Below are 24432 nucleotides of genomic sequence, written 5' to 3'. Positions count from 1 at the left end.
GTTTCAAGAGACAGAGGAAACTGTGGAGTCCTGTTTCTAGGTGTAGCGTCCACCAGGCAGCTACACTCGTTGGGTGTTCAGGGGTCGAGGTGCGGCTGTGTGAGGGAATCAGGGGTGGAGTAGAGGGGTGTGTGTAAGAATTAAGGGTGAGACTTCAGGGGGCGTGTGTTTGCTTAGCTTTGATGTGGGGCTAAATCGGGGAGGCGCAGGGCCTGTCCCACTGTTTGCACTCTTTAACACACAATACCCATCTCCATCTCTCTTTCTCTCCCTCCATCCCTCCCGCGCTGCATTCACGTGCACAATGAACGCTCAGCCGAGTGTAACGCCTGTTGACTGTTCCGACCTGTCGGCCGAGCAACTCGATGGGAAAGAGAGGGACGTTGAAAAAGGGGAAAGCGGAGGGATGATGAAACGAGAGGATGAGTGGCTCGTTGGGAAAGAGAGGAGAGAATAGTTTAGCTGTGGAGAGAGAGTGATGTGGAGTGGGATTATGGGTTTGGGACCGGGATTAGCTGGATTGAATAGAGGTGAAAATCACCAGAGAGCTCCCGGTGAAATATTATCATCATTTGGTCACGATACAACATGATTATGATGGTAAGCAGTCAGGTTTAGTGATAGAATCAGTTACCATATATTCTTACATGCACACTAAAACAATATTCCCTCACTGATAATATAATAAAAAATAACTTCAAGGGTATTTTACCCTGTGCCACATTCAAGCCACATTAATGGGCTTGCATATAATGATTTTCAACATGTGTACACTGCTAAAGTTTTATACGTTTTTTTTATGCGGTAAATTAGTAATTTTCCTAAGAATACAGTGCTGTAAATGAGAGATCATTATCTAATTTTTTGATTTCACAGCTACATAGCGGCCATGCAGTGGTTAAGAGAGTAACAGCTGTTGAAAGTTGGACATGAACTTCACCGCTTTGCACAGCCAATTTAACAGAGAAAAAGTGACAGGGTTTAAGTGGGCTGAATTGAATAATTAGGCTTTCTCTTTCTAAAGATATTCTAGTTATGTTGTACAAGCTGTTATTTACACTTTGAGCCGTAGACAAAGAAATGCACTTAATAGTGTTATATGGATTTCCTGATGACCACACACCCACGATGGGCACCTTTTTATCTCCAGTATATTGTGACTTTATTTGATGGGAGTGGGTAAAAACACACAGAGCTAAGTGGTGGTTAACAGTAGCCATTGAAGTTATGATGGTGTAAATGGTTTTCCACTGGACAGCGCAGCAAGGTAAAAGGGTAAAAGTCGTTTACCTGGATGGCATGTTGGAGGTGTGCTGTTTCGCCCAAACTGCAGTAAGAGTTTGTTACCTGCAGCTCTTCATCTAATCAGCCCACCGTGGCTGTTTCTTCTTGGATTCCTCCCTGTAATATTTATATATAACTGATCTGCTGACCATTTTTTATTGAACAGTAGCAGCCTGTGTTACAAGTTACGCTGTTAGATGAACCTGAGCCTTTTTTGGGTGGGTCAGTTATTCCAAGGCTACCTCATTACAGTGTTTTCTTTTTGATTCTTTATGTACATGGTTACTTACAAGTTCTTTGTTTAAAAAGTAAAACATCGCAGTGTATATTTAGTGTATAAGCTGAGGACATTCAGAAGATATTGCCATCTTATTCAGGTCTGGAAAAAAAAAATACTTGGAAGAAAATGCAGCTAAATGAAATTATATTTTGAGGTTTTCAGGTTATTTGGCTGAAATGAAGAAGAGAAAAACTAAGTGCAGTGAACCTCTCCTCCTGGCATCTATCTGACCCCAGGTGTGCACCAGGTGAGATGAGGTCAAGTGAGGTCCAGCGTCTGGGCCAGGTGGTCAGAGACATGGATGGTCAGTTCGGCTCGGGTGTCTATTATAGCACAGGAGAGACGGAAGTGTCTGTTTCCTGTCTTCCCTCCAGGGCAAGGATGGGAAATTAACACCAGCCCAAACAGCAGCCACCTGCTGGCAAACCTCGGCACGAGCTGGAAGGTCAAATCTACCAGCCTCAGCACCGGCTTGTTAAGTGAACAGTTATTATTTCAAGCTTTCAATACAGGAGCTGGATGGTGGTATAGTAGGGAGAACTGGTCCAAGTTTCAAGCGTAATACCAACTATAGCTCTGGACCAGAGGAAATTTTTTGAAATTTTGAATTGCAAAAAATAAAACAAAAATATAAATCAAGATGGGAAACATGGGGGAAGGGGGAAAGGTTAATTGAGGTTCCAGTTCAACAAAATTCTGACTACATTTCGTGTCATGTCTTGTGCCACTCAGACCGCCACAGAGGGTCAAGACGATGGACACATGACTGGCTGAGAGTGTTAAGTCAGTAGCTAGATAACGCCCTCCTTAATTAACTGACACACATTTTGTCTTAGTTTAGCTATGAAAGTAAAATGATCTTGTAATTTACAGATAACATTGTTTTGTTCCGTATAAGATTGTATTTGGAAGTCTGTAATTTTTACTTTTGGCCTAGTCCTTTTAAAATGGGATTTTAACCTAATTAACCCCTGCATGCCTTCAGTTTGGCCTCAAATTAGTGCTGCAACTCTCCTCCTAAATGTCCCAAATAAAGTTAGCCACTTGATCATCAGTTGATTAGTAAAACTATAAACTGTTTTCAAAAGCTCATTAGTTTTAGCACTACCCTGTATAATTAAATCTCCCTCTTTCATCTTTTTAGCTGCACTTCCCTCCTTTCATCCACTCCTCCTCCTCCTCCTTCTCCTCCTCCTCTCTGCAGTTTTCCTCTCTTTATCCCGTCGTGTTTACCTTTCTGATGCCATTAACCCTTTTCAGACCATCTCATTTCTTCACACAGTCCTGCCCAGCCTCGTGTGACCAACCTTAGTTTGAGTTTGTGTGTGTGTGTCTGTATGTGTCTCAGAGGATGCATCGACGTGTTTGTAGAAGTGCTTGCAAGGGTGAGAGGAGAGCCCTCCGTGGGTCACGGCCCCCCTGCCGCCCCTAGCCACAGTGATACAGTAACAAAAGGGGACCCCCCGATAGTCCTTTATACCCCCCCAGCAAGGTCAGACACAAAGACCTGGCCAGGCTGTTCTCAGCCTCGCTCTCCCACAAGAACACACATATTCTGACGACACAAACTACCAAACTCTGCTCAGATTTTATTTATGTTAACAGAGATGAAGGAAACAATTTGTCTCATTCTTATTCTGTTTTTTCTTTAGTTTTACTGATGGTATACTGTACTGTGATTTTTGATCCTGGTATCCCAAACAGGATCAAACTCTGGTACCAGATTCCATTTAGAGCTGAAGGAGTTTTTTTGATAAATTTGTCTCCATCTATTTTGATAATCGATTGACAGTTTTAGTCATTTTTTTAAAAGCAAAAATGCCAAACATATGCTGGGAAATTAATATATGTATATAAATTGTAGATTCATTAGTAATTCCATTTATTGATACATGCTTCATTCTGTTGTCAAATGCACAGTATATGTTATTTATATATATATATATATATATATATATATTATTATTTATATATTTTTTTATTAATTTCTTGTCCTTTTCTTTTTAAACCAGTACTTTCTCTGTTGCTGTAACAGGTGAACAGGTAGTTTAATTCCACACCTCACCTTTAAATTACCTCTGTGGTGTAATGTCAGAGTTGACTTACGCAGTTGCTCCATTGTTCCTGACGTCATATCTCCTGTCACTACTCATTTTTAAGAGCACAGGTTCTCCTGAAATGAAGCTGAAGCCTGTTACGTGGTCAAATGTAGTTGCTCTAAAAAAGGAGTCCACCTCATCCTCTTATGAATAATCATTTAGCTCCATTAAAGCCCTTTCAGGCCCCTGCCATAACCATTTAGCTGAAAATGATCCATCACTCCCTCCCAGGCTGCATTACGTAGTCACAGGTTTAATGACAGCCAGCAGCGTACTGGCAGGGTTCATGTTTCGGCCATCACCCCCATTCTCGCTCTCAGTGGGCACAGGCTAGCTGACTAGTTTTTGTGTGTATTCATGTGTCTCAATGTCAAAGCCATTGCCCACGTTCATGGTGGTAAATGTAAAGTGTGTGTGAGTGTGTTCTGTAGACGGAGAGACGGTACCTGGAATGTCCGTTGGGTCACAGTGAGTGGTGTTGCCGAGGTTCTCGTGTTTGTTCTATAAGGCGGTACGCTCCAATGAAGGGCTACACACAGACCCCCCCCCCGCCCCAAAATGTCGCCGGAAACAGGCCCGACCCTTGCCCCTTCAATGTGCACATATGTACATGTTACAAAGCAGACAAGTGTGTAGTGAAGGAGAGAAGGAGGGAAGTGGCCATTGAAGTGTATCCACCATAACGGGACTAGAAATGGAAGTAAATCAGGTGAAAGAGTCTTTGTCAGTTGAGGAATCAGATATTTGCATCTGCGTCTGCGTACAGCGTGTTGGTTTTTCAAGTAGTGACGATGGGAGAAACTTTGTTGAAGGGTCAAGGTTATGTTTGTTTGGTGATGTGAAGGAAGCAAGACCTGACTACAGATTCAGGTTCTGTGGCACATATGCTTACATGTGTTTTTCGGACTCAGTAAGGCTTGATTAGGGTTGAGCAATTTGACAATACATACTGTGACATGATAGAAATGTGTCGACCATACCATTTATACTCAGATAGCTATCCCTTAAATATCTCTGGCTGTATTAGGCCATTGTGGACACTGTTGTAAATGACAAGGCTGCTTCATGACAATATTGGATTAACAATATTTTTGGCATAAATGTGAAGAAGAAATCGAATTTGTTTTTAATTCACTGTATTCACCAAAAATGGCAGACCCATAGACTTGATTATATCTTTAAGCAGTGGTGGCTGTAAATACTGAATTATAACAGTGGAAAGACGTGTGTGTGTTTATATAATACAAATTTTGCGCAGGATTATCACGTGTATTTAAATGCGTGTCTTGTGTTGTTTTCCAGTGTGGTGAAGGTTCTGCTTGAAGCCGGTGCCGACCCAAACGCCGGAGATCACTTCAACAACGTTTACGACACCTCGCGGGAGAAAGGCATCCACTCACTGGAAGGTGAAAAAGAGAAGAAAAACACTGTGTGTGCATTCGTCACGCACGTGTTTGTGTGTGCGGCTGCTATATTACACATATGAATCCTAAGTGTTGAACCAGATATTATGAGACATTATAATTTGCATAAAGATTTGCATATATGTACATGTTTCATTTCTTCCGTATTATTTATTTTCTATGTTCGGTGACAAGTAGTCTGTGTTTTATTTGTTTTTCTTCCGAGCTGCGCACAAACACACAGACAAGATGGCACAGGCGTACACACACACACACACACACACACACACACACACACTACCCCCCCAGTCTGTGTTGGGTTCTGCAGACATATTTATATGGGATATGTATATTGCAGACATTTATATGGCTGTCAGGTTTGGGTCCACGTGGGGCCGGCGTAGCGTGGGGAAGCGTTTCCCAGACGCACGCTGATGGATGGGCTAGGGGGGCCTGTGCGACGCTTTATTGGGTTAGCTATGATTATCCCGCCCTGTCTCTCTCTCACACACACACACACACACTGCAGAGAGAGACTGCCAGAGAGATAGAGAAAAAGAGTGGGATGGATGGAGGAAGGGAAAGACTGATGAAGGAAGGAAAAATGAAAGGAGGAAGGCAGTGGAAGGAAGCGAGGGGAAGGGAAGAAGGTAGGGAGCAGCGATGGACGGAGTGAGGGAGAGGTTAAAGATGGAGGAGAAGGAAGAAGATGTGGATGTTTGGAGGGGTGATAGAGGGAGGGAGGGATTGGAGGAAATGGGTGGGATGATGAGGGAGGGAGAGGAAGTCAGGAAATGGATGAGACAAAGTTATTGGGATAGAGGGAGCGGGGAGGGAGGGAGGAAAAGGGTGCAAGTGATGAAAGGAATTGATGGATACCGAGGAGGAGAGGAAGGAGGCGGAAAAAATAAAAATGGATGATGGAGGAGTGGTACTAGATGAGTGCTCTTATGAAAAAGAGATGTAAGGAGAGAATGATAGACTATCTCTATTATTAGTAAGGAGCAAAGCAAAGGAGACCCTAAAACACAACGCACATTATTCCTATCATGTTGGACAGTTGAGCTTAAATCTGTGAAAATGAACAACTCTTCTAAAGCTGGAAACAGGAAAGACAATTTGCAGTGTTATCACTGTCACACTTTCCGGAGCGTTACTATTGACTGTGAATAGATTAAAGAAAGTTCTTCCGGACTTAAAGGCTCAAACATTTCCAGTAACAGTTGTTTGTAAATTCATCATATTCGTCTGTTCAGCTCCACAAAGTATAGTGGTTGCTTCTCAGATTGGAGTTGTGCCTTTCCTATTTCTGTCTTTGAGGAATTTGTGTATTTTTTTAAAATCAATTTTTAGTCTAAATTCATTAAAAGAACATACTCTTTTTTGTTAATTGTTTGTGTTTGAAATTTTGAACTCAAGCTTTAGTATAACTCTTACAAATGAACCATGTTTCCATCAGGCTTTTTGTGTGTCTTTTTTTTCTGTTCTGCAAAACAAAATGCAGCCTGTTTGTGTTTGTTCTAATCCTTCTTGTCTCTCCATGTATTGCTCTCTGTGCGTCCCTGCAGTCCTCGTGTCCAGAGAGGATGAATTCAGCAGCAGGCTCAGCAGCAGGGCTGGCTTCCGTAGCTGCACAGCACTTCACTACGCCACACTGGCCGATGACCCACGCACTGTCCGCATGCTGCTGGAGGCTGGTACGTCACGCCTCACCCACCCCAACCCCATCCCTAACTCCGTTTTAGAGACCACGGGGGTCTAGATATCTCCATATAGATTATCAGATGTTGCTGTGCACATTTTGCATAACAACCCTGCAATTTTACATCATGGTAGTACGAGTTTATTCTCTAACATGCACCAAAAATCCCCACTTTTTATGTAAATGTTCTTTGTAAATCAAGTGTTTCTGGCTTTACTATGGCTCACATTCATGTTCCTCCTTTTATTTTATTCTATTGAGGGGCTCCATCCTTACCACCTATATTATAATATAATATAATATAATAGCGAAATGGAAGAATAGGATGGAGGATTTCTGCACCCCCCCTTGCTTAGATGGACCAAGTCCTTCCCTGCCAAACTGCCAAAAAAATGCAGCTGTCACCTGAACTCTGTCAGTCTCAGCTGAAATAATCTGACAGAACTCAATTATTGTCCACCGAAAGAGAAAAGTCCCGGTGGTTTAACAGAATGCCTTTATGTGTTGTTAGGCTGGGTAATGCTCATTCTGTGTTGACGGTTACTTTGCTCGTTTACTACCTCTACAACTTGTGTTTTCAGTCCTGTTGGTCTGAAGAACATGTTATTGCTTGGTGCCATTTAGAGAGCCCTTTACATTCTCACTCATACATTTTAAAAGTTTAATGTAGAAGTAAAATTCATTCCCCCACCCATTTCCTCCTGAACAGATTTTCTGGCATTTTGAATTTCTGGAAAAACAAAACTGACATTTAATTGGAATCTAAATGAGCCACTTGGGTTTCATATTGTTTTACTTAAATTTTGCATACAGAGTCACATGGACATACACAAGTCTGTGTTTTATGGGATAAGATTGTTTCTGTATTGTTAATTAATTCGAGAGAATTACTAATTCTATTGTGCGATGTATTAATTTGAGGAAACACATTCAAGATTCAAGGGTACCAGTTTCATCACAACACATGCCAGCCTTCTTACTTTTATCTAAAATGGTTCTCAGAGCTGGAGGCAGCATCATCTCCATCAGCTTTAAAAAGCTTTCCATGTATCATCGTCTTAACACTTCCACCCCCGAGTAATATAAACAGTATTACAAAGCTCATTTGAAATTGATCACTTGTTCATACCCCCTGTCCATTCACCCCCATTACACTCGCACCTGTCGTTGACTCAGCTCCACTGACACACACACACACACACACACACACAGTCATAGACCCTCGGGGCAGAATATCCCCCTCAGTTTCCAGGCGAGCAGCTCTTAAACAAGCTAGGCCTAGTTGAACTGTGACCTCCACACAGAACATGCCCTTGGGGTAACTCTACAATCACACAGGATGTGTGTGTCTTTTGTGAGTGTGTAAGAACTGTGTGTTTGTGCACTCAAGCCTCCGATTCATAAATTAACATATTCATATAGTCATGTATGCTTTTATCCTTTGGATATGTTTTGAGTTTGTACACGGCTTTTTGAATCTTAACCTGGGGGACATTCGTAGTTGTTGCTTTTTAGGCTGATACGTTTTTAATCTAAAAGCACTCATATTTTTTGGGATCCAACACCCAACCATCACTACACACACACTCAGAGACACACACACACACACACAAGCAAGTATTAATGTCTTGTTTATGTTTATGATGGATGGTGCATTCAAAGCTCTGTCTGCCCGTCTCACCCCCTGCGTCTGTAAGCACTCTGTACGCTTAAACAAATCACTTCATCTAACTCAATCAAATGTTCTGCAGACGCATTTTTGAATTAAAAAGGTAAGAAATTTCACAAAGCAGAGACATTTTGTTTTAAGACAATCAGATTAAAGACGGGGCAGGTTGCTGCTCGCCCGACTGGGCCATTGCCGGGTTGGCGCCACCATCGCAGCCAATAACAATCATGACATCACAGACTTTCAATCACAAACACATTACTGTCCATGTGCATGTGTGATTCTGTGTGAATGGGCGCATAATTAAAGACACTTTTTTAATGCATGTTTTACTATTCTTGACAAAGCTTGTGTCATTTGTCTTTTTCTTTCTTAAATCCATTTCCTCTGTGTAGCCTCCTATCCATCCATCTATCTAAAAAAATCTTATAAACTGCCACAGCTTCAGGACATCCATGTGGATTTGGGTGTGTGTGTCTGTCATGTATGTGCACATTGCATGTGTTTCTGTTTAGAGTTGTGCGTATCCTATACTTTATTTCCCCTGTGTTTGTGTGCATGCATGTTACTCCACAAGCCGTGGGTTTGCTCTTTTGGCCTTAGCCGGCCCTCGACTCACATCTCCATCCATCACAGTCTCCAGGCCCACCCTCGGGCCTCTCCTCGGCCCACAGTCCCTCGCACTACCTGCGGAGGCTCTCTAGCTCCTCCCCAGGCTCCACATCGGGCCCGTGGCCAGGGGCACTTAGTAATGGGCGGCTCCGTAGGTGGTATGAGGCCAGAAGAGACACACATGCTCACAGACGCACACAATACAGATACAAGGACACACTCACACACGCACAAAGAGCAGCAGGGGCTCTCTCCCACCAGCTGCAGTGAAAGAGAGGGAGGAGGAAATAGGAAAGAGGAGGGGACTCCTAATAGGCATAACTAAAGCACTCCTAATGAAGGGATCCTGTGTATGCGAGTGTGTGTGTGTGTGTGTGTGTGTGTGTGTGTGTGTGTGTGTGTGTGTGTGTGTGTGTGTGTGTGTGTGTGTGTGTGTGTGTGTGTGTGTGTGTGTGTGTGTGTGAATGTTGAGCTGGGGTGTGTGTTGTGCGTGTCTGTTTGTGTGAGTGTCGTTAGTGTTGATGCTGTTATAAAGTGCTATGGCCCAGAGGGTTGGCCTGATATTAAAGCCCTAAATGATGCTATTTATTATGTCCACTGTCTGTGTGTGTGAGAGTGTGTTTGTGTGTGTGTGGGTACTTTATTGCTTTCCTCCCTCATGTTTTTGGCGGGTGAGGGGGGTTAGAGGTGTATTGTTGTCAGGATCGATAGCTTCGTGAGCAGGTCACAAAATTTAGGGGTTTATCGATAATCATCATGGTGATTATTAGTCTCTGCGGTCGGTGCTCTGAGCAGTAGGAAGAACCAGCACCTGTATTGATTACATACACTGTTACAGTTTTCCCGAGTGTTGCTCACTCAGAAAAACTTGAAAAACAGATGTGTCGTCTGGTTCTTAATGCACCATTCAGCATCCTGTACATACAGTACAGTGGTCACTAATGTAGTTGTGAGCATCATTGCCAGGTTTGGTACAAATATCTGCCCTCATCAACTGAAAGGGTACCGTGGAGACCTTTTAATATACACTAGATAGACCCATTGTAAATATATCCAAGGATTATTGTGACTTACTTATTTTAATCATCTTATATATTTTAACAGAGGTTTCAATGTACTTTCCCTGCCAACTAATCATTAAAGTGACACATTTCATGTCACTCCAGTGAGTTTGCTCTGTTTTTCCTACACTTCCTTTCATGAGTGTCAGTAATGTCTTAAATTGCACTCAGGCCTCAGACTGCACACAAGCCCATTTGAATCTCCAGTGGTGCCAGTAAGGTCTGAGTACGTCCAGAGAAATCCATGTATAACAGGAGTGTTGCATTGTTTTCATCACTGGGATGAAGCACTGAACCTGCTGAAACAATAATCACCTTTTATGAGTTCAGAGCACAAAGTGTTTGTTGTCTATATTGGTAAATACAGGAGTAGGGCCGGTATGATTTACATTTTTTTCTGTACTAGATATGATACTTTTTTCCATGACATACTTTGAGGATTATAAACATGTTTTTTCTGCAAAATCTTTTAATTTAACAAAAGAATCCAGACATCTCAAATGTTAAATAAAACTGCCCAAATAAAGCTTACAAACTTTGATTTAAATTCAGGGACTGTCTGAAAGAATAAGTAAGAAAGAGTACAAATTTGATCAAGCATTCACTACCAACTTCCACCCTCACAAAAGCTTTAAGCAGGAACACATTGGTGTCAGCAATGAAAGGATTTTTATACATATACCTTGGATTTCCCTTCTTGTTTACATTTGTGGTGCTGCTTTGACCAAGTTTCACCACATGAGAGTTTTTCATACTTAGAGCTATCGATGCATTTTGGTTACTACCAGAAAAGTATTGAGGTTTGATCCCTTACCTGGAGGTAGGCACATGTTGGCTGTCGAGACTCTACCATAGGTCTTAGCTACACTTAGAGCTGCAATGATAACTCGCTTAATCGATTATTTGAAAGAAAATTAGTTGCTAACTATTTTGATAATCAATAAATAATTTTATTCAGTCATTTTTCAAGCAAAAATGTAAAACGTTAGCTGGTTCTACCTTCTTAAATGTGAGGATTGGCTGCTTTTCTTTGTCATTTATGATAGTAAAAGAAGAGTCTTTGGGTTTTGTTGAGGCACGTGTGTTGGTGACTCTGGGTTGAGAGCGGTGGCACAGGTCAGGGCAGAAGGCACTGCTAACCATCCTCACTGACAAGCCCACCACTGTCCAGTCCTGGCACACTTCACAAGCGCTGTGACATTATGTTTCTCTCTCATTTATACTCTGACCCCTTTAAGTTTAACAAATTTTTTCCTCCTGCTGTGTGGGTGTGTGTGTGCGTGCTTGTGTGCCTCAATGGGCCCCCAACCTGCAACAACCTGCAGTGTGTATAGATTGTATAATAATCCAGGATGCTGGTGTGTGAGTGAAGGGGTCAAAGGGTGTGTTATTGGCACGCGTTGCAGATATGAAACCCCCTACAGGGTCATTGCACGGCCCTCCTGCTTCACTGCAGTTAGTCTCAGTGACCCCTGAACCCATGTGACCTCTCACTCCTAACCTCACTCTCTGGATCGACGTTTGGACCCTCCTGCTGAGGTGGTGTGTGCATGTTCTGTTAGTCCTTACAACAAAACAATATCTAGAAAAGAGATGATGTTGTCGTTCTGTTAGTCTCAACCATTTTCTGAGTGGCTACAAATAATACACTTTTTTCCTAATATATGAACTGTACATTTGTGTGTTTGTGTGTGTGTTTTGCATGCTTGCATACAGGTGCCAACCCCCTGCAGACCAATGGTTTGGGACACACAGCACGGGCCTATGCTAAGGAGGGAGAAGCCAGCACAGTACTGCAGGAGTGGGAGGGCAAGGTATGACACACTCATACAGACGCAAACGCTGACTTTGTTGTGCTTCCATACAAGCTGTGCAGAGCGATTAAAACATTACTTTACATGCACACTAATGTTCTGATACTGTAGTTGTTTCCTGTGGCCTGGTCTGAATGACTCAGCACAATTCACTCAGCAGACATCTGTGTCATTTACTTGCCTTCATGCACACAGACACACACTCCTCAGGAGGTCTCTGTCAGGCCAGTGACTGAGTGACAGCTGCTTTTGAGTATTAGAGTAGTGAAAGCTGGTAGAGGTTAACTGGGGTTAAACACGTGCTGAACAATAAAGTTGGATTATATATCAACTTAACATAGATTTGTCATATGGGACTGGATATAACCTGGAATCGTAGTTGTAATGTGCTTTAGCTTAAATGTTGTTGTTTTTGTACCTTGATCTTAAAGCCTAATTTACATTCAAATGAAAATAAATCAATCTACTCAGCACCACTATGCATAGCCAGATGATGAATCTTCAAAAACAGGCACCCAAAAAATATGTATTAATGCACAGGTTTTTTTCACTCAGCGTACAAACATGCATATCTTCTGTATCTGTAAATATCTTCTGAAAAGGACCCACAGTCGTCTCCAGAATATTGTCACATTATTGATATCAAGATGTTTGGTCTAAAGTATATTTTAAAAATGTATTCACTGCTTCCCTTATCCCTTAGAATACATATCAGTTTGCGTCAGATGAACCCGCATAGAGATGTTGATTCAGCACTTTTTGCACATTCAAGAGCATTAACGTCATCACAAATGCTTTAAAAATATCAGTTCTGCTTTGTCTAATACTTTCTTGGATAGTTTGAAGTTTTCTGATGTGAAAATGTGATTTAAATTTAAAAATGTCTGACTGAGGGTGAACTTGAGGCTTGGTTTGGTTTTAACTGAACAATGTTACAGAGTCAGCTAACTGAAGGGCCTGTCGCTGCCCGCCTCTCTGTATTTCACAGGTGGATAGTAGTAGAAGTGGGGTCTGCGGTTTTCTTAAATCAAACTTGAGTTATCCGTAGTTATCTAGCAGCTTGACAGCAGGCCAGAGCTAAGCAAGATGGAGAGAGAGAATAAACAGCCTGCCTCCACTGCAGGGTAAAAACCTGGAGTCTGAGGAGTCAAAGAGGAGAGGATGAATGAGTCATGGGGCGGCTGCGAGAGGGAAAGAGGGACATGAAAATAAGGGGAAAGAGAGAGAAGAAGAGAGAACAAATCAGCAGAAAAGAGGAAGTGTGTGTCAAGAGAAATGGAGGCAAAGGCAGTGTTAATGAGGAGGAAGATGGAAAGCAGATAGCTGTAAGTGGCAGATGAAGTTGGAGGTAGAGAGTGAAGGGAGTAGTAGAGAAAGAAGGATATGCATTTGAAAAGTTTCTTTCCATAATTTATACAAAGATAATGTGACACCTAATCTAACATCAAATGATTGTTGGCGTAAAAAGTGTGCATGTCCATTATTTAGCAGCTGAGCCAAGTAACAAAAATCAGCTCATGCTCACTGTAAACACACACTTCACATTTGCGTTCAATGACTTTATCATACGTTTTGATGTGTGTGTGGGAGCTAATGTTTGTTACTTTGACTCCTCACTTATTCTACTCAGCGCCTGTCTGAATAGACGTGTGCAAAGATCACATGTCTTGTATGACATCATTTATCAATGAAAGCATTTCCTATAGGGACAAATTAAGGGATTGAGATTAATGGTTTCCAAGTGTTTTGGGAGACAACTCGCTTAAGTTTATGAGGCCTATCAGGTCAATTTTATTTATATAGCCACACCCTCTGGCCTTTGAACTTTGATTCAGTGAAGGAAAAACAGGGAGCTTGAAGGGATTCTCAGTTTGATGCTTTCAGTCATAGCTTTGCACAATAGTCTAAGGGCCAGTTTAGCCACTTACGCTTTCTTTGTTTCAGTGTAAGTGGATGTGAAGTTGGCAAGGGTGGTAAAGAAGACATGGTGATGATAAAGAGATAGAGGAGTAAAGAGGGGCAGACCTGCAAACTCCTCAATGTCCTCATGTTTTTCCCTTGAGAGTTGATTTTCTTACATTGCCCCCTTTCCCTGCGCGCTCCCTCAAATGTCTCTGCCTGATTCATTTCACTGTCTCATCTGTATGTCCATCTTTTTTACCTCCATCTAGTTCCAGGAGGCGCAGGCTCGGCGGGAGGCGGAGGAGAGGAGGAGGTTTCCCCTGGAGAGGAGGCTGAAGGAGCACATCATCGGACAGGAGGGTGCCATCAATACTGTGGCCTCAGGTAAACGCACACATGGAACATTATATATGCAGCTAAACAGACGCATACACATAAAGCGCGGATAAATCTATGTTTTCATGCCATAGCCTGGTCCTCCTCCTCTTCCTCTTTGTTTCCTCACTGCTTTTCTTTTTCTTTCTTTCTTTTCCATCTCTCTCTTCAGCATGTTCGTGTTTTCTAGTGCCCTCCTTTTCCTCTCCCTCGCTCTCCTCCCTTCCCTCCCGCAGTAGGTGGGTTCAGACAGACCGGCGGAGGCTGTAATTGGTTAATTGTGATGAATGAGCTGTCTGTCAGGCATACACAGGTGCTGCGTGCATGTGTGTGTGTTTGTGTGCAACAGCTGAAGAGGCCAGGCTTGGAGCCGCCAGTTAACACGATTACAGAGAGAGACATGCTACAGACTCACCCCTCCTCCTCTTTTCTCTCCCTCTTTCTGCTTCCCCCCTCCATCTCCCTTCTCTTTTCTCCCTCCATCTCTCTCTCTTTACCCCCTCGATCTTCATCACACCCGCTCTTTCTCCTTCACCCCTCTGTCCTTCCCTGCTTTCACTTTGTGGCCTCCACCTTCTGCATCTTTCCATCATCGTTCCTCCACGGTGTGCCGTCCGTCTCCCCTCCTTGAAACGCCCAGAGTCAGGGCGACGGGCAGGCCAAAGGCAAAGTGATGGGAGACGGGAAGAGAAAAACAGATGAGACGAGGGGAAAACAAATGGAGGCAATGTGAGACAAAAGAAAAGAGACGAGACCGCTGAAGGGAGAAGATAGCAGAGAAGTTGCTGAGAACCAGAAAGCTTGGAGCATTGACAGAAAGACAAAAGGAGCGAGTGTAATGCATGGAGAAGAGGAGGGAGGATGAGTTAGAGCACAATAACACAGCAGACAGTAAAGAGCTGATATTACACCAGGCATCCATGGAGGCCATGTATTGATCTGCAGATGAGTGTGTGTGTGTATGTGTGTATGTGTTCAGAAAGGGTTCTGCAGCAAAGAAAGAGGCTGTGTGTTATTTTTATGATCTTGGACAGATTTGTGAAAATAATCAACTCTCTCCCAAAGCTAGAAGCAGATATTATAATCTGCAATGTTCTTGTGAGCGCAAATACTGCAGAGTTTATAACCAACAGGAGAACAAGGTCATCAAAATAAAACTATATATAACTAAAATTTGGTAAATACAAACTATAGATGTCTACGGACCAAAATACAAACAGTGATGCTGTCATTTCAAGTGTGAGCGTAGGTTTTGCTGGGAGTCTATGAAGGAAGAGGGAATCGTGGGACTTGTAGTCTTTGGCAAGGTGATGAATGACTGTTGTTATCATGGCAAATTGTCCTGAAAGCCATAGAAGACATCGCCACAGTGATAAAGGAACATCTTATTGATCTCTGAGAAGTATTACAGTGAATATATCACACACACACACACACACTGAAAGCTGTGCTAGAGAGCATGTGGGATGCCTAAAAGAGGCCGAGAGGGAGACAGGATCCATCTGCAAAGGTATTCACAAAAACACCCGTTATCTACTGTACATTTATACTTACACAAAGATGAGCCGAGCAGGAATCAGCCGAAGAGTCGGAGGGCGGAAGTAGAGGTTTAGAGATGAGGAGATGGAGCAGGAAGGGATATACTGCAGATAAGGAGACAACAAATGAGAAAGGGATGTGGAGATAAAGAGAGAAGAGGGAGCTGCACATGACCAGATGATGTAATCGCAGAAGCAACACATACAACAACATATTTTACTGCAGTATATATATCATGAGTTCTTAAACTATTAATAATCTATACGACTGCAACTCCTGATTATTTTCTGTAAAATGACAGAAAATAGTGAAGAAAAAAGTTACAGCACAAGACACGTGACTGCAACGTTCCCAGTTCGATTCCAGCCAGAAACCTTCACCCCTTCTCTTTCTCTGTTTCCTGTCTCTCTGGGCTGTACTATCAAAAAAATCTGAAGTCTTGAAGTTGCTTGTTTTGTGTGGCCAACAGTCCAAAAGACAAAGATAATTTACAATTATATAAATCGGGAAAAAAAGCAGATCCTTACATTTGAGACGCAGGACTTTTTTTTCATGATAAATTACTTAAATGATTAATCTTTTATATATGCAAGTTGTTGAAGATCAATCGTATATCTATCTGCTGCTAATTAATCAACTTTTATTAATGAACGATTCAACATTAGTTATCTTTTGTATATATACTGCAAAAAATAATGGATATGCTGATTGTTGTAGGAAAATTTTGCTTGCAAGTTGAGAAAAGGAATTTATTTATTTATTTTTCATATTTTGCATTTGATTTGTGTTGTCATGCCTCCAAAACAGCTATTTCCACCTGAACTACTCATGATGAACAGCTGGCCTGCAGCAAGATACACAACCACGCACACACAAGTACAAATACACCAACTACACACACACACACACACACACACACACACACACACACACACACACAGGAAGGAGGTTAGATTGATCCAGGTTTAGCTCTCAGGGCTAAGAGTTATTGAAGAGAATCATCCCTCTGTAATCATGTTAGAGCCAACCAGACCTGCCCAATACACACTGCTCTGAGTGTGTGTGAGTGTGTGTGTGTGTGTGTGTGTGTGTGTGTGTGTGCATGCATGAGAGAGAAAGAGAGAGCAAGCTTTCATTTGTTTTGTGTCTCCTTCCTTTCCTTGTTGTTGAGAAATGTCAATGTGCCCTTCTGTCAAAGTCGGTCTCAATCAGCTAAAAACACACACAAACGCAGAAGGTTACGCTGTCATTCACACGGCCATTGATAAAGCAGACAGAGCTTCGGAGCCCCTCTTGTCACTATTCATCTCTGTGTCCATCTCTGACACACTCGTTTGTTTCTCTGTCTCCTTATCTCCATCACTCCTCTCTCGTTCCCCTCTTTATCTCCTTCTGCATCCCTACTCCTCTTTCCTCTCCCTACCTTTGCTCCTCCTGCCGCCTTCCCTCTCTACCACGTCGCCTCGCCATCTCTCTCCCTCCCTCGTTCTGCCTCTCCTCCTGCCAAGCATCTGCTCTCTTTATGATTATCAGCTATTAGTAGCAAGTTTAAACACTCAGATCTCATGTCTGTCGGGAAGTATTTTAGCTTCGCTGCATCACACACAGAGCCTCTTAGCCGCGGCAGATTCCAATGAGTGAGCAGGAAAGGTGTCATCGTCTTGGTAAAAGATGCTTTGGCAGGACACATGCTGTGGCTGTTGTTGGACCAAGTTTTGGTTCCACAGTGATCTCTTTAGCGAGTTGGCCACAGCGTTCTCCTGCCACTTATCTTGTCCTGCCTGCACTCGGTAACTTGCCAAGAAATTGACACCTCTGAGTCGCATTGTTTAAGCTCATTATGTCGAACTGTGCTGCTAACTGTAAGACGTTTATGCTGAGAGCACATGCATCTTCAGGGACAGTTGGCCAGTGGTTGTCAAGGCAGTGACAAGATGAGAAGAATACATGGCAGGCTGCTGAACCTTCGCTAGCGTTTTTGGGTAAAGGCTTGTGTTCACACTTGTCATATTCAAACGGACAGGGTTTGAAGATGTGAATTTTGTGTTCAAAGTATTTCAAATCTCTAAGGCAAAAATCCACAAAGCATCTATGTTGTGTCTACAGTGGAGTTGAAACAGGTTTTTGGGTAAAGACATAAAGAAACTGACTGAACAAGGTGTCATCTATTACCTAAAAAATGACCTACAAGAAAAGCTAAATGTATTGTTACACAGGATATACAGGATCATGTGGACTTTCCTCCGCACTGTAAGAATGGTGATACCATGCAAAAGTTGTAAAGATGGATTACTGGTGTACCAGCATGTCTGCCAGCATCAGTTGTACTGAGAGGTCTTGGGGTGGATGCGCAGCTCAGAAAGGGAACTGTGGTCATTTTGGTCTCAGCTTCATCAAGATTGACATGCTGACTTAGCTGGATGACAGTCAGGGTACATCCTTCCATTTTCTGTACCTGCTTATTGATTTACGGACTGGAGACGGTTTCGCTGAGACACACACAGCAAGAACATGCAAACTCCACACAGAAAGGCCTCAGCCTGCCAGTGGATTCAAACCCGGGGTATTTTTGCTCAAGGCAACAGTGCTCACCAATAAGCCACTGCTCCACGACTTGCTTCGATCCTGTTGGCAAAACCCTGCTCATCTATGGCTCTGGTTTTGGCCCCCGGCCTCTCAACAGCTTCAGATTTGGATGAGTTTGTGCTAGTGTCTGCTTCTTCGTCGAGTGGCTGAAACCACGGCCAAATACACTCTTTACTCCCCTCCGAACCACCTCATCATCTTGTCTTTGTGTATGTGTGTGAGTGGTTGCTGGGGTGATGGCAGGGTTGGGTAGGCACTCCTCTTTAAGCAAGCGTGTGTGTCTGTGTGTGTGTGTGTGAGGCTGCGATCCATGCTAAACTGATTTCACCATGGCCGCGCCAGGGAGGCTAACACAATTACTGCTGGCTAATGGCCCCACTGACTGAGGGGGGAAGAGAGGCATCGTGGGTAGCTTTCTGGAGGTCTCTCATCTTGCTCTCTTGCTCTGTTTTCTCTCTTCTGTCTCTTGTTTTTTTTTTTCTCCACCAAATGTCTCTGACCCTTTTCTCATCCCTGCTCTCTCGCTCTTTTATCATAGTTTCTGGGATACCCGCCGCCCTCAGGTCAACTCGGTTCAGTTGGGTGAAACTTGCAAAAGCAAAGTCAACAAATGCAAATGAGTGAAATAATAGTCTAATTTTCTCTCTCTCTGCACTCTGTATGTAGCCATCAGGAGGAAGGAGAATGGCTGGTACGATGAAGAGCATCCTCTCGTATTCCTCTTCCTCGGCTCATCAGGAATTGGTAAATCGCTCATCTTTTACACCCAACACTTCCTCTCTTCAGTTTCCTGAAAGTAGCTGCCAAAATAAACAGACCACTTGAGTAAGTTCAGTTTCTGAAGCTCGTTGAATGCATGTGGAGTGTATTTTTCTCCAGTCAGTCTACTGATTTCAAAAGAAACTGAATACACAAGACTACAAAAGCACACACTGTGTCACACGGTAAAATGTAAACAGCTTGTCTGCAACATGTCATAATTTACCGTGTGACGTAAAAGAAGAATAATTTATACCAGCATTTTTGACTGTTTCTCACATCTGCCTTTTGGGTTGTTTAGTTGCAATAATCTTGATGTTATAAAGATTTTAATTCAAAGTTAAATAGAGAGGCTGTTTGTGCCTAAAAGTTTTTGCCGGCTTGACTAAGCTAGTGTCTTGTTCCTACAGCTGGCACAGTAACAGGTTGGCAGGCTAACGTTAAGTTAGTAAGCTAAACTATAACTATGTTTTTAGTGTTATTAAAATGAAGAGTTGGGATTGGAAAAGAAGGAGATCATTAATATTGTTTTTCATGTCATGAGCAGTCGGGAACACTTTAGCAGTGTCACCAAATGGAGTTCCGCCCACAAAGGCTCTAATTGGCTCACTTGTTTCTCAGTCAACTGTCCTTACATGATAATAAAGTTAATCAATAATCAATGGCCAACCAGGGAAACAGCAGACACTGACTGAAAATTTGAGATTCTGAGGTCTGTAACCGGGCTGGTAGTGTTTAGTAAGCAGAGCTGGTACTAATGTACACAACACAGGATATTGCTTTAGAATTGGGATGTGCGTGTATGATCTGCAAGACTGATTTCAGGATCGATCAAGGCATTTTTCAATCGATCAGTATTGCCTTTATAAAGCTTCGTCCATTTTGCAAAAACAGCTGATTGCACTGGAACCTCTTTCTGACACACTGAAGCACTGAGAGCGAGCACATCTCAGAGCAACACTGACAAAACAACAACAGCCAGCGGTTTCAATGAATGATGATGATGATGAGAGTCTAAATACTGTCTGTACACACTGACACTCCTCTATCCATGCGTATCATACACTGTAGGACACTGTACAAAATGTCTACCACCTTTCCTGTCTCTCACACTCACTGTCAGACTAAAGATCAAAAGATATAATAATAATATATTCAAATATTCAATATTAAAGAACATCTGTAGTTTAGAGAAAAGCTTAAATGTTCTCAAACAACAGCAAGATGAAGAAGTGTGTGTGTGTGTGTGTGTGTGTGTTGGAGTGAAGGAAAGAGGGAGACAGAGGGATATTAAGGGCCAGATAGATGGCTAAAAAAGAGGGAGATGGTGAACTGACAGGCCAGAGAGATAGATGAAGGAGAGACGGTGTTCATATTCACTGTTGCCTTCAGCGACAAACAGTGGCCATGAGACATCAATATTAAACACAGCAACAAGACACAGGCACGCACACACACACACACACACATCATACCCATATGCATACCAAACACAAGACATCAATATCATATATGAGCATTTATATGCAGAATATTTTAGCGACAAACATAATGTGTGCTTCTGGAGAGCAGGAGATGATTGAAAGCTTTGTAGAGGGAGGCAGCGGGATTTAGACCAGCACTTAGAGAAGGAGAGAGATCGGCTTTCTGTCTGAAAGGAGTGTTTGTTTTCCTGAGTTCCTGAAATCTCTGCATACTGATGTATTCCAATAAAACAGGGATTTATTAAGTTTTTTTTTATATTAAAAACAAATTCATTAAGTGGAGGCAGTTCCTGTTTGAAACTGAATAATTAAATGATGTCTCTGTTTTGTCTGACCGGCTGTCACAGGAAAGACGGAGTTGGCCAAACAGGTGGCTCGCTATATGCACAAGGACATCAAAAAGGTATGTCATGTCTCTCTCTCACACACACACACACACACACACACACACACACACACACACACACACACACACACACACACACACACACACACACACACACACACACACACACACACACACACACACACACACACACACCAGTGTTTTAACATTCAGTCAGGTGGAAAACAGGTCCTCTCATAGATATAAAACACAGACATTTAATTTAGTGAAGAAATGACAGAGAATTCAATTTGTGTTGGTTTCCATGGCAACTGTTTGTGGCACACTGATACAGTGGCATGTTGTGCCTCTTGGGGAGGTTAATCCATCTGTGTGATTGCAGGGTTTCATCCGTATGGACATGTCGGAGTTCCAGGAAAAACACGAGGTGAGACACTTTTTTTTACCTGTTATAAATACATTAGTGTGAAATCAGGAAGAAGCCAAAGTGTTTGGTTTCCTGTGTCACACACACTGTGTTGAATATGTTGCACTGACAGAGGTTCATTTATTTCAGAGCAGAGTATCTATGGCATCCCTCTGCTTTAGATGCATGGCAATGACACATTGGATTAATTCTTTTTATTCATACTCATAATGGATGGATAAACCAAAATTAATGTTGTTTTTTCCCTATTTGTGAGGCTTTGGTGATGAATACATTTAATCAGTGAATCAGAGTCGCATCATGTTACAACGTTCAAGACACATCTGATCATTTCACCTCAGCATTTTTATTCAGTGTTAACTTTTTGTGGGATTCTGCACAGTTTGCAGCAACAGAAAACATTACAGGTTAAGTACATACATAGTAGTAGTATACTTTTTGTGTTACATTGTTAAACTTTGTCTGTCTCAGGTGGCGAAGTTCATTGGCTCCCCGCCAGGATACGTGGGACATGAGGAAGGGGGTCAGCTGACCAAGCTGCTGAAGGCATGTCCCAACGCCGTTGTCCTGTTTGATGAAGTAGACAAGGCCCACCCTGATGTTCTTACCATCATGCTGCAGCTCTTTGATGAGGTGTGTGTATACAAACACATGGAGACTTATAGAGATCATTGTACCTTTTTGTGAAGTTACACGTCGGCTGTTCCTCTCTCAGGGTCGCCTCACAGACGGCAAGGGGAAGACCATCGAATGTAAAGATGCCATTTTCATCATGACATCTAACGTTGCAAGTGATGACATCGCCCAGCATGCACTGCAGCTTCGCCAGGAAGCTGAGGAGGTCAGCCGCAGAAAGCTGGCCGACAACCTCGGTGAGAGAAATATATACATACTTGAAAAAAAAACAAACACGTTGATGCACAGTACATCAAACGCTGCAAAATGAATTGCATGTTGTGATTTTACTTGTTCCCACATTGGGAACTCATTCTGACACATTACTTTCCATTTTCATCAGTTGATGTAGTTTAAAATGTTGATGATATGATGTGAAGTATGGTCCAATAATTCTGTTTGTCAGATCATCTAAATTTCGGGACTTATCACAGTATCTTGCACAATAATTGGGATCCACATTTCAGCCATTCATGCAAACACATTGACACAAACTCTACTGTGCATATACATACAGAGCCTTCAGGTTACCAAACGTCAGGTGAATAAAATGGAAAGTAAAATTAATGTTGTGCTTCTCCCCAGCGGACGTACAGAAAAGTGATGACATCAAAATCTCCAGACAGTTTAAAGAATCAGTGATTCGACCAATCCTGAAGGTAAAACACACACACACACACACACACACACACAGGTAAAACCCACCTTGTTTCAGTGTGATTACAGACAAATGTTGCAGCTTTTCTGCAGTAGTTTACCGTAATTGGCCTGAGATGGTTGTCATTGTTAATTCTTTGGTTCCTCCTCAGGCTCATTTCCGGAGGGACGAGTTTCTCGGTCGGATCAATGAAATTGTATACTTCCTGCCGTTCTGTCACTCAGAGCTGCTACAGCTGGTCAGCAAAGAGCTCAGCTTCTGGGCCAAGAAGGTGTGCAACACTGTGTGCAAATCTCATCACAATGTACACATTATATCTTTTTTACAAATGTCACACAGAACATGTGTCATGTTCATTATGAAAATGTCAACTGCCATCTGATTCATAATCCTTTATGATGTGGATTATGGCTGATTATTAACATGAATCGTTTCTGCAGTTTGTAAATATCAGAGTATCATGGGACTGTTCACACTGCCTACATTTTATCAATGAAACTAACCCCTGACCCTGCTTTACAGTATGTATTATTTGAGGCAACATATCTGAGAGTTCAGGTCAAACAGGCACATTATTGTTTATTCTGTACGGTCATGTATGGCTAACTCAACAAAGCCTCTGTGTGTATCAGAGAGAAGGAGGCCCGTCCTCACAGCCCCCTACATTTACAACACAGGTGTCCTCCAGTGGGACTGGAAGGCTCTACCCGCCTCGTCCTGCAGCCGCTGAGCTGTGCAAGAACACACGCAGATCAATATTATGTGCCACTACTACTCACTATAATGTGATTACAGTGTTTAACATGTGGAGCCTTCATCAATATTTAATTATTAATATTACAGCTGGTGTCCTGACAGCCAACATGAGCCCTGCAGGGCAACTGATAGGGACCTGACTCATGGCTCTCACTGTGTGCTCTTTTGTGTTGTTGTTGTTGTTGTTTCTGCTGTCTTCATTTTTTTTAAGCGTGCGTGTCCAGTATGAGGCAGCCGTGCTTACGGCATGAAATCTCATTATTACAGAATCCTCAAGGGCCATTCGTTTGTCGCTCACTTCAATTAAATGAGTGAAACTCCTTCATGCTATCATTATATCACCCTTAATATGGTATTTGTAATATCAGTGTTTATATCTCTGGAGTAAAATGTGGCATCATATTTATTGAGTGGAGTGTTAAGATCAGTAGCTAAATGAGCAGCTCTGATCGCTACTATTGACTGCTGTTTGATTAAAACGCATTAAGGGCCTGTTGATTAGCACTGGCAGACATGCTGCGTGACAGTATCTCCTCTCTGCCCCGCCATTTGTCTCTTTCTCACAATCTCGTTCCTCATTATTCCTCTCCATCCGTCTCCGCCCACCATCCCCTCTTTCCGATTTCACCGTTTATGATACTCCGAAGGTCTTATCTGTCTTTAACATCACCACACCCAATTAACCTCTTGTCTTCCCTGTCATTAGGCCAAGCAGCGCCATGACATCACTCTTCAGTGGGATCGCCCGGTTCTGGACCTGTTGGCGGGCGGGTATAACATGCATTACGGAGCACGCTCCATCAAACATGAGGTATGCAGTTACTGTCACACACAGACGGCCACAGCAGGTCGTCTGAAAAGTCTTAAAAGGTTTAATATTATATTATCTATTCTCAAAGCTTTAAAGGGTATTGAATAGAGTTTTTTTTTGTGTGTCAGACATCATTCATATCAGTCATGACAACATTTTACTCACCAGTTTCTTTACAGAGTAGAGCTTT

General features: G+C 42.5%; 1 protein-coding gene across 1 annotated transcript in view; it reads left to right on the top strand.

Moving 5' to 3' along the window:
- The window catches only part of clpb (ClpB family mitochondrial disaggregase), a 31218-nt gene that overhangs the window by 5071 nt on the left and 1715 nt on the right, over window positions 1-24432 (top strand). Inside the window, exons 4-15 of the mRNA XM_070905459.1 lie at window positions 4966-5069; window positions 6635-6763; window positions 11827-11924; window positions 14096-14210; window positions 18993-19070; window positions 20917-20972; window positions 21298-21342; window positions 21814-21975; window positions 22058-22214; window positions 22603-22676; window positions 22827-22946; window positions 24138-24242. Coding sequence (XP_070761560.1) covers window positions 4966-5069; window positions 6635-6763; window positions 11827-11924; window positions 14096-14210; window positions 18993-19070; window positions 20917-20972; window positions 21298-21342; window positions 21814-21975; window positions 22058-22214; window positions 22603-22676; window positions 22827-22946; window positions 24138-24242 — 1243 coding nt within the window. The remainder of the gene's footprint in view (window positions 1-4965; window positions 5070-6634; window positions 6764-11826; window positions 11925-14095; window positions 14211-18992; window positions 19071-20916; window positions 20973-21297; window positions 21343-21813; window positions 21976-22057; window positions 22215-22602; window positions 22677-22826; window positions 22947-24137; window positions 24243-24432) is intronic.

This window comes from Enoplosus armatus, chromosome 5 (genome assembly GCF_043641665.1).
Source record: "Enoplosus armatus isolate fEnoArm2 chromosome 5, fEnoArm2.hap1, whole genome shotgun sequence".
NCBI classification, from domain to species: domain Eukaryota; kingdom Metazoa; phylum Chordata; class Actinopteri; order Centrarchiformes; family Enoplosidae; genus Enoplosus; species Enoplosus armatus.
Note: the sequence above shows the minus strand (reverse complement) of the source record. Positions and strands in the feature narration are given on the sequence as shown.